General features: G+C 45.4%; 2 protein-coding genes across 2 annotated transcripts in view; one reads left to right on the forward strand and one right to left on the reverse strand.

Annotated features, from left to right (window-relative positions):
- The window catches only part of LOC135397283 (uncharacterized), a 126467-nt gene that overhangs the window by 33876 nt on the left and 75081 nt on the right, over positions 1 to 17510 (forward strand). The window lies entirely within an intron of this gene.
- Positions 9842 to 17507, reverse strand: LOC135398319 (uncharacterized). The gene is made up of 5 exons (XM_064629736.1): positions 17490 to 17507; positions 17337 to 17428; positions 17166 to 17215; positions 12717 to 12848; positions 9842 to 12100 (listed from the first exon to the last, which is right to left on the reverse strand). Exons 3-5 carry the CDS (start codon positions 17209 to 17211, stop codon positions 11874 to 11876), a joined length of 405 nt encoding a protein of 134 aa, XP_064485806.1. The 5' UTR covers positions 17212 to 17215; positions 17337 to 17428; positions 17490 to 17507; the 3' UTR covers positions 9842 to 11873.

A 17510-nucleotide genomic window follows, 5' to 3' on the forward strand; every position in this document is an offset into this window, starting at 1 on the left:
ATTCAAAAATACAAACATTGTGAGATGATCACCTTACACTCGACTTCGCACCAATGCGATCTACGTCTCCATTTTGTTCTTTCTACTCCTATTCTATTATTCGATTCGATTTCGTTTTTTCCCCCTCAGACTGCTACACTCATTTCACACGTACATAATATGAATAATGGCAGTTACTGTAATGGCAAACTGGCCTTTGTGAGTCTTGTGTTGTGTTCCGTCCTTGTGCGTTTAACACCCCTGTCAGAATGGCGCACTAGGGCCTTCAAGTACGAAGGCCGTAAACGAAAACTGAGATAAAGGTCATGCCAGACGGCGGCGATAAGGTCTTCCGTTGCCTCCAAACTGCCTACTCTCGAACGCAAGAGGAAACTGGATACTCTCGATAGCGGGCATAGCGCTAGCATGAAAACCGGGTGACAACACGCTACACGCATTTATGAAACAGCCCCTGGAACGATAAAGACCTTCTGTGGCTGTCGTGTTGCAGCGTCCTTGGAGGTACGGCCGTTAACAACCTACGGAGTTTCCCTACGGCCGTTCCCTTTACGGCCTTAAGCTCTGCCGTCCGGAAGGTATTAGGTGGTTTTAGCAAACCGTTGGTGACGTTATCGTGCCTATCGGAACCAATCGCTGTCGTATGCGACTCAGAATCTTATCCACTGATTTTGTTCTGGTTGATACGGTTCGACGCAAGCAACGTTATCAACGGTCCGCTAAAACTCTCTAATATTAGAGAGTTTTAGTAGATCGTACGCTATCGCGTGTGCGTACGCAAAGGATAGCGTTGCTGCTCCTGCGCACTGCGCGAAGCTCTCGTTCTGTTATGGGCGTGCGCAGAACTATCAACGCTATCCCTTACGTAAGCAAACGCGATAGCGTTGGTAGTTCTGAGCACGCGCAAGACATGAAACATAAACAGAGCCTCGCGCATTGTGGAGAAGCACCACGATATCCCTTACGTACGCGCAGGCGACGGCCTTACTACTAAAACTTAAACTTTAGATTTGCAGGTCAGATTATGTAATGTAGTAGTATAGATGAGGCAATAGAGAACTCTCTATAATACTACATTACATCTATAGTAATCAACTACTACATTACATAATCTGAGCTGCAAATCTAAAGTTGTAGTTCACGCCCCTCCTCTCCCTCTAAAAAAAAACACACGCGGGACAACAATATGGACGACAAAAACTGAGAAAAAAAAAGAAGAAAGAAACGAAAGAGGAACTGAATCACGTCGCCACACCAGTTCGGCACATCCACCCTGCGGAACCCATCAAGTTCCAATCCCGAGCGACACGTGCAGCTCTGGACTCCTCTGCATTTCTTCTCCATTCCCGTCTCGCAAACAACAAAAAAACGCAGCTGGTGGTCACGCCCGCTATACCGTTACTTGATTTGTTACGACGCTGGTGCAGTCACGCGCACGGATGCGCGATGAGCTGGCGCTCCATGCAAAAGCCACTTTCCACGACGTGATGCCCCCCCCCCCCCCCCCCGCGTATTGCTGCACCTTCGTATGTACGAAAGCATGTACGGGATTGCAGTTGGAATGAATACGTTAGAATGAACGAACGTGTTGCGAGTGTTTCGGCTTTATGTCTTTCGTAATTATGTCAGCCAGGTAGATACATAGAAATAATAGTGGTCGGCACTTCCACGCCGGGGGTGGCGCCACGGTAGTGTTACCGTTGGACAGCGTCATGGATCACCGTTACCCACCTTAGAGTTCTTTGCGGAGTTGTGGTTCGTTACAGCAACTAAAACGTGCACGAATTGAACTACCCAAGCAGTACAACATCTTGGCTCAATATTGGACCAAGATTGGCAATACAGTATACTGTACAATACTATATAAACCGCCGACGTTGCCAATATTGGTCCAATATTAGTCAAAAACATTGTGCTGCTTTCGTATATGTCATAGTGCTGCGGAAACCAGCTCGCGTGGCGTAGTGGTTAGGACGATCGCCTTCCTTGCCGAGACTGGGGGGGTTCGCATCCCGGCTGTGCTGTCGGAGGTTTTCCCTGGTTTTTCCAGCAGACTTTCCAGACGAACGTTGGCACAGTTCCCGCTGAAGTCGGCCTTGGACGCACACTGGTGATGTGATAAAGTAAAAAAGAATGGGGACGCACACTATCCTTCCCACTGCATCCTGCTGCTGTCCTGCTCTCCACCTGTCCCCCGTCTGTCCTGGCCACAGTTGCTTCGCGGCGCTAACACGGTGTGTAAGAAATCCTGTGTGTCGTGCTTGGCGAGATATAAACACTGCAACAACACGTACGATTCACTGCAACACTACGGCCAACCCCATTGGTACTCGAGCGCACGTGACCTCCCACGCTCTGCCCAACTGACCGAAACGCCTGCAGTATGTCAGAGTTGTGTGAATTCCCGGTACCGACCGTTTTCTTTTTTTTTTGCTGTAAAACTTGTAATACAGGCGCACATCGATCCAAATAGTCGTATTTCACATTTAGTTGACATACCCTGGGTCGAAATGTTGCAAATCGGTGTCTAGCCCTAACATCGGGAGAGCCTATAGGCTATTCCTATTAGCTCTCGTAAGCACGAAATGGCTCCCGTGGTGTCACGGCCGCACGACATTCGGAGATTCTGTACCGCACATAACTTGTGTAAGCATCACACGCTGGAATCCCAGCACATGTTACCTCGTCTGTAACGTCACTGTTAGAAGGATGGTGATGTCGGGAACCTGTCGAGGTTGGAATTCGCACATTCGAAATCCACCGCACCTGTTGTGTTTCGAGTCACTTGCAGGTGTCGCTGCGCGCATGACTCGTTTGCTTTGTTTACAGTCGTTTACAGGACTCTGCAGGCTACTACAGTATTACGTAACCACGCACGACGACAAAACAAAACGTAAACAAAAATAAAACGAAATATCGTAGAGAAAATTCGTCACGTAGAAGCGCGGCACTTCGATGAATAACTACGTAATGCCCACCAGGACATCGTGATGAAATGCAACACACAGAACTATACCAGTCCTTGAAAAAGGAAACAAAACTAATCAGCCCTGTACACACAAAACACCACACCCAAAACTCTTCGTTTGTTTTGTCGCTGATGGACCCAGCCCACGAAAACCACCAACTGATAATAGTATACCGTACAAAGCTGACTAACCCTCATTCCGTCTAATTCAACGTACTTGTTATTCCAGTCTGGCAACATTGCCCACATAACAATGGCGTCGCCGCCTTCCTCTGCCCCTGACGCTTCAATATTTAATTACGGGTCTCTCTCCTAAAAGCCCTTAGATTAGCACAGCGCGTCGTTTTAAGAAAATAATTACGCAGATTAGTTGGCAGACGACATTTTGCGTGTTTTGAATGGTGCTGAAATTATCCCTCTGCTCTCGCAGACGACATTATACGTGTTTTGGAGGAGGCTGAAATTATCTGTCCGGTTTCGCAGTACAAACGTGACGACGGTACGTGTTTTCTGCTTTCACTGCCTGGATTAGAGCAGTGAAAGAAAGCGATTAAGCGAGCCAGAGGATAGAATAGAAATGCTTTTAAGCTGCCTTTCGTGTGTGTGTGTGTCATCTGCCGTGGAGCCATTCAATGAAAATTAAGCCGCTGCACGCAACAAAAAGCATGTATTCTGCTTCATTTAAAAATGGCTCAGTAAGAATACAGTTTCCTTCACGTATTTAATGGTGGTTTAGGACGTGGATTAAGATCATGTGATTTGTTTTACTAGAATATAGCGAAAAGATGGAGAGGGCGAGATAGAGCACCCTGTAGGGCTAAGATCGGAGTTCGTGTATTGCTTTGGTATCAGTACCTCTTCCTTACATAATGCGGATACACGCACAATTAAATTACTATTGTTTTTGTGCTTTGGTACTTCTAGACTTTAGTTTCTCCAGTCAGCTATTAGGGTAAGGTATAGTACTTCGTACCGAAGTGCACTGGCGTCATATGAGCAACAGCAGTTTTAATTGGTCGAGAGCATGTGACCTCATCCGCGGCCACCTCACTATCGGATCAGTTTCGGTTCCACAGTGGTGGTTTTCAATGTATCCGTTGCTGTAAATAGCTGTCTACCATCCCCCTTTCGCTGTAAAACTTGAAATGTATAGATTCACTTCAATGCAAACTTTAACACTTAAGATTTGCTTCCGAATTTTTAACTCGGGGCGACATGGCTCAGTGTGTACAGCATTCACTCGTTGGTGGTAACTCCAAAGTCATGCTGAAGACTCGGAGATGACATAGCCCAGTAGATATAGCATTCACTCGTTTCATTCATAGCATTCACTCGTTTGTGGTAACTGTAAAGTAATGTTGAAGACTTTGGGGTGACATGGCTCAGTGTGTACAGCATTCACTCCTTGGTGATAACTCCAAGGTCATACTGAAGATTCGGAGATGACATAGCCCAGTGGATATAGCATTCACTCGTTTGTGGTAACTGTAAAGTCATGTTGAAGACTTTGGGGTGACATGGTCAGTGTGTACAACATTCACTCGTTGGTGGTAACTCCAAGGTCATGCTGAAGACTCGGAGATGACATAGCCCAGTGGATATAGCATTCACTCGTTTGTGGTAACTGTAAAGTCATGTTGAAGACTCTGGGGTTACACGGCCCAGTGTATACAGCGTTGACCTGCTGGCGGTAACTCCAAGGTCATGCTGAAGACTCGGAGATGACATAGCCCAGTGGATATAGCATTCACTCGTTTGTGGTAACTGTAAAGTCATGTTGAAGACTCTGGGGTGACACGGCCCAGTGTATACAGCGTTGACCTGCTGGCGGTAACTCCAAGGTCATGCTGAAGACTCGGAGATGACATAGCCCAGTGGATATAGCATTCCCTCGATTGTGGTAACTGTAAAGTAATGTTGAAGACTCTGGGGTGACACGGCCCAGTGTATACAGCGTTCACTCGTTGGTGGTAACTCCAAGGTCATGCTGAAGACTCGGAGATGACATAGCCCAGTGGATATAGCATTCACTCGTTTGTGGTAACTGTAAAGTCATGTTGAAGACTCTGGGGTGACAAGGCCCAGTGTATACAGCGTTGACCTGTTGGCGGTAACTCCAAGGTCATGCTGAAGACTCGGAGATGACATAGCCCAGTGGATATAGCATTCCCTCGATTGTGGTAACTGTAAAGTAATGTTGAAGACTCTGGGGTGACACGGCCCAGTGTATACAGCGTTCACTCGTTGGTGGTAACTCCAAGGTCATGCTGAAGACTCGGAGATGACATAGCCCAGTGGATATAGCATTCACTCGTTTGTGGTAACTGTAAAGTCATGTTGAAGACTCTGGGGTGACAAGGCCCAGTGTATACAGCGTTCACTCGTTGGCGGTAACTCCAAGGTCATGCTGAAGACAAGGAGGGGACATGGCCTGGTGGATACAGTATTCACACGTTTGTGGTAACTCTAAAGTCATGCTGAAGACTCGGGGTGGCATGGGTCATGGATACAGCATGCACTCGTTGGCGGTAGCTCCAAAGTCATGCTGAAGACTCGAGGGTTAAATGGCCCAGTGGATAGAGCATTCGCTGTTTGGTGGCAACTCCAAAGTCATACTGAAGAGTCTGAGGTTACACGACCCCGTGAATACAGCATTCACTCCCTCGTGGTAACTCCACAGTCATGCTGAAGACTCGGAGGTGCCATGGCACAGTGGATACAGCATTCACTCATTGCTGGTAACTCCAAAGTCATGCTGAAGACTCTGAGGTGGCATGGGCCGGTCGATATAGCATTCATTCGTTTGTGGCAACTCCAAAGTGATGCTGAAGAACCAAACGCTGAAGACTCGGAGGTGACATGGCCCAGTAGATACGGCATTCGCTGGTTGGCAGTAACTCCAAAGTCATGCTGAAGACATACCTGAAGCGTCCGAACTCTACCATCGGCAGTGCCGTCTGAGACTTTTCTCTTGGTTTTCTGATAGGCTTTTCAGAACGGATGTCGGCACAGTTCTTCTTGAAGTCTGCCCAGGACGCATACTTAATCCCCTCTGTCCACACCGTGGCTAACCTTTCTCTTATCTTTTTTTCCCATTAAACATATCCCAGTGTAACCCAGTAGCCCCTCTGTCCGCCACTCATTACTGCTATCCTCCTTCGATCAGTCCGCGTCTCTTGTACACCGTTCATAGCTATAGTTGCTTCGCGGCTATAACACGAAACAAGGAAAACACCCGGGGCAAACTGTCAGAACCCCTTTCAATGTTGCGTACGTTCCTCCCTATTACGCTGGCCTCATCAACTACTACGATACGTGCTCACCTTTTAAACGGCCACAATTATGAGTTGATCTCTCCACCTCAGGTTTGCGCCATGTCCCGTGATTAGTCTCGCAAAAAATAAATAAATAAAGAAAAATAATCCCACGCGCGAATGCCTAGTTCATATCACCCCTTCGTCAATAAAGTACTCGCCCCAAATCACATATTTACATCCGTTCGAGCTCCGTGTCTACTCTGGATACACGAGATCTAACTCGCAAGCAAAAAAAAAACGGGCATCTTTTTCCCTCACGCTCTAGCGCCCATCGAATTGGCAAGACCGCGTTGAGCGATAGCACTGCAACGGTGCTCTAGCCTTGGCAACGTAAGTCGGCCCATTAGATGGTCTGCTCGACTGGACCAACACATCGAAAGACGGGAAAACAAACAGGGGCTCTCCGGGAGCAATCGGCCGCACCGAGTGGATGGCAACTGATGGAGCCTTTTTCGGCCTCATTAGCTGCCTTATTCCGGGCAATGCCGATTCTTCAAGAACGTCTACTAGTACGCTGCACTGCAGTGTGTGTGCGTGGAACGGGAGTTATGTCTTGTGGAAGATAAGTGGGACACATCAAACAGCAGGACCTTGTCTTCTGTCTTCAAAATTTATGGTGTTGAAACCTGCGTGTCTGTCGCTGTAGTTTTGGCTAAATATTGTTTCTTTAAGTTTTACTCTGTGTTTACTCAGCGCTACCGCCGGGAAGCAGCTATGAGGCTACAGGAGCGGGCGGCGTACACGTGTTTCTGGAAAGTGTGCTAGAAAACGCAGGGGAAATCTCACGCACGAGGTCTTTGACGTCACCTTGGAGCTGCCGCGAAGCAGATGCGTAACAGAACCAGACCCAGGCCAAAATTTTCATAATTTCATAGTTAGTTTTTCCTTGGGAAACTCCTTGGCCTAAAGCGTAATATCGTTTGGCGAGTTAGTGCCAGTGTTAACGAACTTTCATGACTAATGACAAGGAGAAGACCCGAGACAGTGGAAAAATTAACAGACAACACTATGTCCTTGCAAGTTGCCAGCTTGGTTCGTGGCAGAGAATAGTTTCGAACTTTTTACAGAAATCACTCCGTACACTTCCACTTCTCGGATCAATCACTTTAAGAAACTCCGAAGAATTGCTGCAATACTTAGCCCCGTTCCACGGTTCAGGCGTCACGATGTTTTCTCTCGACATCAAGGACCTACTAGGGCCTGTTTGCATAAAAGTTGAGTACGAGTCTCAGATTCTTCTTCTTAAGCCAGGAGAGCAGTGGCCGCTAGTCACAAAGGGCGATTGGCCAGGACGATAGCCTTGGCAGTGCATTGAGCACATGCTTGCTGTGCCATGCATGCCGGCTGTGCTGTCTGGGGTTTTTCCTGGGTTTTCCTCAGACGCTTTCAGACATATGTCGGCACAGTTCCCCTAGAAGTCGGCCCAGGACGCCCATTTCCCCAGGGCGTCAGTCGTGACGTTGCCCACATACGTGAGGCCGACAACGGCAAGCCCTTTCAACACCACCACCAGCACGTGCTTGCTGCTCGTGCGGGCAGCGATGCCGAAGCACCCAACGAAGTCTCGTACTCAACTTTTATGCAAATGGCCCTCTACTATTCTGTGATCTGAGAAATTGTTGTCTGTTAATTTTCCCCCGGTCTCTGGTCTCCTCTTTGTCATTATGCACCAGGTAGTCTGTGCGCCCTTTCACAGTTATCGATTTCATAATTAATTTCTTTAATAATATGAAAATGCGTCTGTGGTTTAAATTAGGAAGTTGTAGAGTAGAGTTCCGCGGCCTGAAATGCGCAAAAACAGCAACCGCAGCGAGCTTCTGTGCTGCTGCATCATCCTTCACCCTCTACAATTGGCACTGGGGCAGCGCCCATGGTGTGTAGACAGCAAAAAGACGCGGACAGAAGAACGACGACACGGGCGACCGCTGTGTCGTCGTTCTTCTGCCCGCGTCTTTTTGCTGTCTACACACCACGGATTCGTACCAACTATACCCCGGCCTTCATACGCTTGGGCAGCGCCCAGCCTGCTGACCGGCATCAGCTCCATGTCATCATCGTTTCTTTTTATGTGTGTGTGCATGCTGCAGTATGGAAGGAAAAGCCCCAGACAGGTTTTCCTGAGACGCTTTCGGACATACGTCGGCACAGTTCTCCTTAGAAGTCGGCCCAGGACGCGCATTACCCCAGGGGGCGTCAGTAGTGATGTTGCCCACCTCTGTGAGGCCGACAACGGCGACTTTTAGTTACTTGGTTCACGCTGGGGGGCGTCGCGGTCGCCCGTCTTCGAGTTCTGTCGTCTGCTAAACCACGTGATTTCAACATGCGGGACAATGGCAGGGCACTCGCCACCGTTGCAGTGCGGATGTGACGACACCGGATACAGTTCAGCAATCTGCTGCTCGATCGTTTTGAGACCGGGCAAAAAAAAAAAGTGCTAGCTGGCAAATTCCGAGCGCTCGGAAAGCGCCACGCGAACATGCGAGATTGCTTCATTTTGACCAAGCGAACATGACTGCTCGAGATCTGGCAAAAAAAAAAAAAAAAAAAAAAGTTGCTACGAAATGACCACCCGAATTCGCCATTTGATTCATTACACTACACAGAGCGGGAGTGCATGCGAAACCGCAGCAGGTGCATCGACGGCGATTCAGACGCAGAAGAGAATGATGCATAAAGCGGTCGTGCCTAAAACAAAAATCGCTGAACGCACGGAGATTTTGCATTTTTCTATCTCTCGCATTGCATCGTTTGAACTCATTGCGGTTTCCATTTTTTGTGTGTGTTAGAGGCCTCAGGGCTCTGCTCTACAACTTTCGAATTTAAAATAGCGACCCATTTTTATTAATTTAACGAAATTAATTATGAAAGCCCATTCAGGCTGGCTGTTAAAACAATATTACGCCAAAGTAGGCCGTAACGTAAATAGATATACAAGTATATATGTATGTATGTTAAGTATGCGTATTTTTTAAAGAAAAACAAAGTGGATTTATGAAAAATTTAACCCGCTTCTCGTGACGCATCCTGTATATTCATCCAACCACGCCTGTCGTGTTTCTCTGAGATGCGGTCACATAAAATGGCATAAAATGTTACAAAAATAAATTTATATCCGGTTTTGAGAAATATTACGTAAAGAGCCGCGCGACATGGCTTCACCTGGCTTCACCTGGCTTCCGTCTGGCTTCACCTGGCTTCCGTCTGGCAACATTGTTGCTTCACGAGCGCCACCTTCTCCAAGGTCGTCTGTGGAGGACGGCTGGTAATCCTGTGAGGAATATCGGAGAGATGGACACTGAGAGTGAGAGGTCGGCGCTAGGGGGCGTACGCTAACCACGCATCTGATGACGTCACCTACCGTGAAAGCGAGACTTGTGAAGGCTCAACAATTTCCTCGAGAATTGTTAGAAACATGTAGCGTTTAAATATATCGCGTATCGTGTCTTTCATTACCGTTGTTCTGTAGTACGAAATAAAATAGGTACTTTCCTTTTCAGGGTTCAGAGTGGCCCTGTAAGCAACGTGTGATTATATCTGTTCAACAGAAACAAAGCATGAATACCCGTGGCTGTATCAAATATTTATTTGACAGCTCGTATAAAAATTTACAAACCTATTTCAAGAAGGCAATCAGCAATTATCATTTGCATGGCGAATACTAATAATGTCATACGGAGTTTAAGTTTATACCACATCAACTAATATTTGCTGACGTCGTATCGTCGATACATTGTGTCTACAATAACTATCCGTATACAACGACTACTGCATTAATATTACTACACTACTATAGTACTACTATAAACTGACGGTACATAGAGGGACAAAACGTTCCCACAAATAGCATGACTTGACTTTTCTTGAATATCAATATTGATCGTTTCAATGTTTATCTTTTTGTCATGTGCGTGTTGTGAGGAATCTACGAACGCTCACTGGTTATAGGGACCAAAAAGGGTATAAACCTAGAAAGGCAGTGACGAACCAATGGGGGACTCCGTAGCTGAAATCAATAAAGCAAAGTTTAAAGGTACTGCAAAGCAGCACCGACCAAATGTCATTGAGTGTGGCTATTCGATAGTTCAAGCCACCAGGACAAAAACTGCGCAAGTTTCATTCCAATCGACGATGCAATTAATTATAAAATTACAATTAAAGATGACGGGCAACACTGTACTAGGTATTCGAAATGGTTCCGTACTCCTGCCACATATGGCGGCAACCACATTGCATGCGTATAACACTATGCCCGAGATAACAATCCACCATAAAATCCGTCCCTGCAATTCACACAACGATCCACATCTGACGATAAACGGATAACCGAACTGAAATGAAACGCTGAGCCGTTCAAAAAAAAAAAAAAAAAAGTGTCAGACGTTCAAGAAGCCAGAGAGCGTTGGGACTTGTTTATTCACAGAGGTTCACAGAGAGAGTTTGTTCGTTCGAAAGAGGCCGCGAACAGAAGGAGCGCGCAGGCGCAGTAGAGAAGTAGGGAGAGCCTCCATCGAACAGCGGCCAGCGCTGGGTTACTTCGCAAAAAAACACTGTTAACAGGGGTTTCAGAATGCAGAGCTAAACAGGGAAACTAATAATATGGATACTAAAATAACTAAGTTCCGATGTAATAGTGTGTAATACCAATTTTCAGTGTTGCCCGCTGTACAGGGGGTTGTTTGACACCAGGCGTCGCACCGCTCCACTACGCCGCATTTTTCATGGCAAATTAAAAATATTTATAGCGCGTTGTCGGTCGTATGGTTCCGCATATGGTATTTAGAAGCAACAAAGTCTCTAGTCACATCACCGGCATATCATACTTGTATACTGCTTTACAGTACCTAACTTATTTGGTACCGAAAATAATAACATAAACATAATAAACAATAAAAATAACATACAATTTGGAAACAAACGAAAAAAAAAAATCATTGAACGATCCTGGAACCGCAGGTGGAAACAGAAATGGAAGCTGGTGTAGCGGTCAGTAAAGGTAACGTGAGAGCAATACGAATTTAAACGAACTTCGGTACCGAAAGCTGAAACAGAAACCGGGAAACATACGAAAAGGCATTGAAGGACTGACGTACGGAACTTAGAGACAAATCGAAACTAGAAATTGCAAGTCACGGAAATAAAAGAGAACTTTAGCTGAAGACATGTTCAGTACCGGAAGTACCGTGTTTAGTAGCGAACACTGAAACAGAAACCAAAACCAGACTCTGCAACGAAATCGAAACTAAATTACATTGCTTGCCTACCGGCAGCGGAAACCTAACACCACCACCACCACCACCTAGAGTAAACAAAGCCTGATCGTTTAAAAGACGTGACATAATTATGAAGAGCACGCCGATCACGACCGTGCTTCGTCGGCCGTCGCTATGGAGACAAGCCGCCGCCAGCCGCATGGGAAGCCATTAGTAGCCACAGCAAGCCTGTGTTTGGTATCGTCTGCTGCGACTAGCAGAAGTACAGACGACATCCCAATTGTGACGAAGGAGCAAAGAGAGGCAGGCTTTGTTTATCTAGGTGGCTTTGCCTTTACACGTGCTCCAAACATTTCTGATATTCCCCGATTCCCCCCTGCATCACCACAGTGGTTGTAGCACCCCGGTATCATTTTGTACATCGTACTCATCGGTTACAAATGTGGCCTCTGACGTGACTTCCGTGATTTCAACGCTCTCCGACGTGATCTCTGTTGCCTGTGTCTCGTTTCGTGGACTCGTACATATGCAGGTGTAGTTGGCCACGTCGGACTCGTACACGAAGTCCTGGAAGTCATGCGCTGCGCAGTAGTTTCTGCATTGTGCAGCTGGAAATAAGCAATGAAAAAAAAAAAATGTTGACATCCACTGGGCTGGGTTCGCTTTTGAAGCTTAGTATATCATGAAAGAGAAAAATAAATGAACGGCGGACGACAACAGTCGTCATGGCGCAAACAAACTATTTAGTAATAATAACAAAAAATATTTAGACAACTACACGAATGTCAACGGTACCGCAGTAGCTGTTTTCCTCAGTGAAAAATAAAAATATATTGCGGTCTACAGAGGTTTCAATCTATAGATATCGAACCACATTGGAATACAAGCTGATGCAGAAGCCTGATCAGAAGTGACTCTAATTAGACCTATTTCACGTTTACCTACATCAGTCGTTCTATAAAGTGATTTAGATGCGCATTAACTGCGCTTATCAGCCACAAGGTTCCATCGATTTACTTTTACTTATCTTTTTAACGTTTAGTTTATCGGTTTGAAAAAAAAAAAATTCGAGCTGCTCGTTGCAGAAGATGATTTCTGAACGGTTACTGCACTCGGCCGCAACCTTCACGTTTCAGTGTCGATGCTCTTTACAAGCTGCGAGCTTTACAAGCTGCGCGTCCCATGCTACGGAACCTAAAGAGCTAATAAAGTAGACCCCCTTACGGGATGGCAAGCTGTTATCCTCCGGATTGGTTCCTCCGAAGACGTCGATCAGCCATGAGAGCCCAAAGGCGTCGTAGTCGCCGTTCTCGTCATTCTTGTGAGGGTACTTGCATTCGGCATCGAAAATGGCTACTGCATAAGTTAACGGTACATGAAACAGGACTTTGAATAAAAAGAATAAAAATCCCAGTGTTGAGGAGACGTAAAAGGATGGACACAAGCAGCACTTTCGTCTCCCGGGTACTAGCGTTTTAGTCTTCTTTAATATTTTTTTTTTCATTTCAGGTTTATTTGGTAATGTGCACGCGCAAAAGGGACACAGTCCCCGACATGGCGAGAGCACAGCCAATACAATCAAACAAACAAGACAGTGAAGACGATAATCTATTAGTATAAAGCAGTAATAAAATAATAAAGTAATAAAAGCAAAACAAATCTTACAACAATACGTATTCATCGATCAATGCTCCGAAGAGCTACAAGAGAACACCTGCTAATTCTTTTCTGAAAGTTCGAACAGAGTCGCATTTCACCATTAAATCATAAAAGCTGTTAAAGTACTTAGCAGCTAAGAAAGACAATCTTTCTTCCCCATATTTCGTCCTGCATCTAGGGATACAAACCAGTGGAGCAGTACGTAAGAGATAAGGAACAACGAGAGTATTAATACCATATTTACTACAAAAAATGTCCGGGTTCTTTTTAAATTCCTTGAAAAATTTTAACACCAAGTTATGCTGATACATAGCCTGTACACTTAAAATGCGATGTTTTTTCATGATGTCACTTACAGGCGAAAGAAACGGCAGATTACCAACGGCCCGAACAGCCTTGTTTTATGCCTTGTAATATGAGGCACCAAACCGCCCAGATCTTAAAGTAGCACAGAAGTCGTTTATAACAGCCTGTTTTCTTCCGGTAAAACTGTTAAGTATAGGCCAGTAAGATGCACCATGCGAAGTAATGAACACCACAGAGTCATAATTATCGCATAAATTGAATTTAAAGTACGCCGCAAAAAGCGACCGTGCGCAACGGCGTTGGAGGGCAGTACCAGCCTGTGATCTGCCTGGAACTTCGCGTTGACACTACAAGGATCACGCTCGCTGATTGGTCTAAAGAAATGTTGTCTGCTACTCGGCTGTCGTCAGCTACTCGGCTGTCGTCTGCTACTGGGCTGTCGTCTGCTACTCGGCTGTTCGGGGCTCCGAAAAAGCATTGCCCCTGGCTCGGTCATGATTCGGCCGCTCCTTCTATCCCCAATTCTCCGGGAGAACTGGCAAAACTGGTTTACGGCGGCAAAGGGACAAGACGCTAACCCCAGTGACAGGAGAACCAGATCCGGTTCCCCCTGTAACGTCATCGGTGATCCTCATTATACCCGGAGTGGCGGGTTAAGGGCGAACGCGCGGAGCTATCGTTATGGGAGTTTTTTTTTTGTTTTTTTTTCTGGCAAACAAAGTGCACACATTAAAACCTTTCGCGCTATTCGGTAAAATGACACACACACTTTCATCGGACGTCTTAATCTGATTTTTTTTTGATGGCCCTCTGTAATCCTTTTTAGAACGACTTTGTTTATGCATACACTCTAAGAACTGGACTTTCACCACATAGAACACTCTGCGCCAACCATGCCATGAATGACAGGGTTATCGCTTCTACTTCGAACAGACAGGGGCCTTACGGCTTTTTTTGTGTCGGTTTGAATATATGATAATTGACACAAAACAGGCGTACGCCCCCCTTTCTGCTTGAATCAGAAGCGATAACCCTATCATTCGTGGCAATGGTTGGCGCAGACCGTGCTATGCGGTGAAGTTCAGTTTTTAGAGTGTAGAGGAATCGAAGGTAAGTAAATCGTAAATCGATCGTAAGTAAAACTATGTTACTTTTAAACTTGTAATGTAAGAGTTCCTGCCTGAACACTTTCAGTCCAGAGCAATGTAAAAAAAAAAAAAAAGCAACAAGAAAACACAGCTGAAAGATTTAAGTTAATGGGCCCGGGGCCCGCCGGCCAATGAGGCCGGCTGATTCCCAAGGCGCCAATTTTAAAAAGTAACAAAACACCTGATTGGTGGATTATAGGATTCGCGAATCCTGTAGGCCCGTCCTTAGTTCAAGGTTTAAAAACAGCATTTATTATTGGTCGTTTGAAGGCTTACGTGTTGTGTTTGTCTTTAAATGTATCTTGCCTCGGCTAATTCCCGTTGTTTACGTTACGCCATGATATTAGACAGGACCACTGCTGCTGCAACGGCTGGAATTAGCGGAGTTGAGTAAAATAACAGCGAGGCATTCTAGCCCAATTAGACAGGTATCTAATCCAATCCAATCAAATCCAAGTGTATCGTTTCGTGGACTCTGAGCTGTACTTGTTTTGTCCGCTTTCATCGGGTGTATATTGCTCCGTTTGTTAACGGCTTCCTTATAATGAAGGAGCTTTGAGGTCATGCCAGACGGCAACGATAAGTCCTTCGGGGATCAACGAAGATCCAAAAGCAAAGGAGTTTCCAAGACACCGAAACCCCCAAAGCGCGTACTCTCGAAAGCAGAAAGAAACGGGACAATGGCTCAGCAGATAAAATCGACCGTGAACGCTGTTCATCTTTCCTGCAAAATCAAACTTGACTCCGCACTATTTAGTGATCAGCTCCAAATTTTTTTTACAAATTTTTATTTACGCTTCGTTGACAAAAACGGGGGCTGGAAATAAGGAAGCATCAGCATCTCGGGCGCTAAAAAAGCCCCATTAAAGGACCAGTTTACCTGCAAATTGTCGATGAGCTGCAAACACAGGCGTTCAGAAGTTCATAGTTTATAGGTACGCGGGAAGGTCGAGAACATGACCGAAAGGTAGAAAACAGGTAAATGAGGTCGGTTATCGTCAATCAACTCCATGATAAAAACTTACTTTAGGTCTCGCAGCGTGCTGGAGAACAGAGCATTCGCCTAACTATACAGCTTTTTCATAACAGTTAAGGCCTTAAGTTGTAGCGCCTTGCAAGGGCATTACAAAGTTTAAGCCCTCGAAAATTCAGATTGACGAAATAAACTTGCAGAAACGAGCCCGGTAGCTGGCACACAGAACGTTACTGTTGCTACAGTGTCTATCATCGCGGTTCTGCTGCAAACGCTTTTCATTACCTTGATTTGTAAAGTTGTGATGTGGTTGTTCTCCCTGTGAGGGTCTAAAAAAAAAATATGGCTTCCGAATTTGTCATATTGACGTTCTGAAGATTTCCGCGCTCTCGTACTTTCACGAATTGGCTCTACTATACTCATTGACCGTTACGAAATGAATGTTATGTGGGCCTCGGTGCAGGCTTGTACGTATTTAGAGTATTGTATTTAAGATACTGTATTTTAAATACTATTTGTGCTATCTTGGTATCTAACTCAATACTTTTTCGGGGAAGTATTTGTACTCTATTTCAAATACATTTTGTGGTATCTTCTACTCGATACTCTAACTACTTTTTGGATCGCCTCTCAGTTTTCCATTTTCTCTTCCTTTTCTTCTTTCTTATTTTTTTAATTTTTTTCTTCGTTGGCAAGCTCGCTCTGCCGGACGATTTTTGAATATGTTTCGGAAACCGATAATAATATTTCAGTCAAATGCAAGCTTTGCTTAACCGAGAAGAAGATGCTTTCGACCGTGAAGACATCGAACTCACGAATTTCAGACTCAAATGTGTGTCATACTCACGTTCACGTACTTTTCTACGACGCCTACCGAAGTACCTTAAGTGTATCTTAAATACTTTCGGAAGTATTTGCTACTCTAACTTAATTATTTTCATTTTGAAGTATTTATACTCTATCTTAATTACAATTTTGCGGCAGTATTTACTATCTCATTTTAAATACTTTTTGAGGTATCTTGTACATGTCTGCGGCTCGGTGTGTCATGGAGGAGTTCAGAGGAATAACATTGTTGTTAAACGCGTAATAATAAGATGTCGTTGTGGAGGTGCTGATAGAACGGCTTGCAGTAGTCGGCACCGCTCAGCCGGGCACCGTCACGACTACACCGGGGGGGGGGGGGGGGGGGAAATCGAGCATCTTGGGCCGACTTCCCGGGGAGCCGTGTGCCGACATTTACCTTAAGGAGCCCGGGTTCGAACCTGGGTCAGCTGTCAGTCTCAGGGTGGAACGTCATCGCCGTCATAATATGTCGTTCGTGCCCAAGGACAGAGTCATAGCGCAATATTTCAAAGACCAAGGGATTGCTGGAGTTATAAGTAGTGGTGGCATATGTGCTTTATACTTCAATTTTATTTCTTCTTATTTTTGTTTTCTTCTCGTAGTGCTAATCTAGCTTTGGGATACTGTCTCGTTGCCATTATCATCGTCATCATAAGTTCCAGTTTAAGAATACTTTTGGGACGAAAAAACTAAATCCTTGGAGAAAGAGAGAGAGACAGAGAGAAAAAAAGGAAAACTCACCAGAACACAGCGAAATAGCGAGCACGAAGAATATTTTGGGGTCCATAATTCTGAAAAAAAAACAAACAAAAAAACACGCCGTTGTTTTCTGGTTAAACATATGGCAACAGAGAACAGTTCGATAACAACATTAACTCATATCCAACCCCATGTCAGTCACACACTACTTACCTTTATCTCTCAGGAGCAATATACGGACTGCGGGACTTGAAATGATACACGAGGGTTGTGGAGCCCCTGTCCGTGGTATGTGTTGACCGTTGCTGTAACGAATACAGTACTGAATCAAGGCTGCTGCATGTGGAATAACCTGGTAACACTCACGACGTCACAGCGAATATTGGG

This window comes from Ornithodoros turicata, chromosome 6, assembly GCF_037126465.1.
Source record: "Ornithodoros turicata isolate Travis chromosome 6, ASM3712646v1, whole genome shotgun sequence".
In the NCBI taxonomy this organism is placed as follows: domain Eukaryota; kingdom Metazoa; phylum Arthropoda; class Arachnida; order Ixodida; family Argasidae; genus Ornithodoros; species Ornithodoros turicata.

Bases quoted from the DNA above. Each gene is read 5' to 3' on its own strand.
- LOC135398319 (XM_064629736.1), bottom strand. From the start codon at position 17,211: ATGGACCCCAAAATATTCTTCGTGCTCGCTATTTCGCTGTGTTCTG. The intron at 12,849-17,165 runs GTGAGTTTTCCT...TAACTTATGCAG, and splicing joins CGCTATTTCGCTGTGTTCTG to TAGCCATTTTCGATGCCGAA. The intron at 12,101-12,716 runs GTAAGGGGGTCT...GCTTATTTCCAG, and splicing joins GGATAACAGCTTGCCATCCC to CTGCACAATGCAGAAACTAC.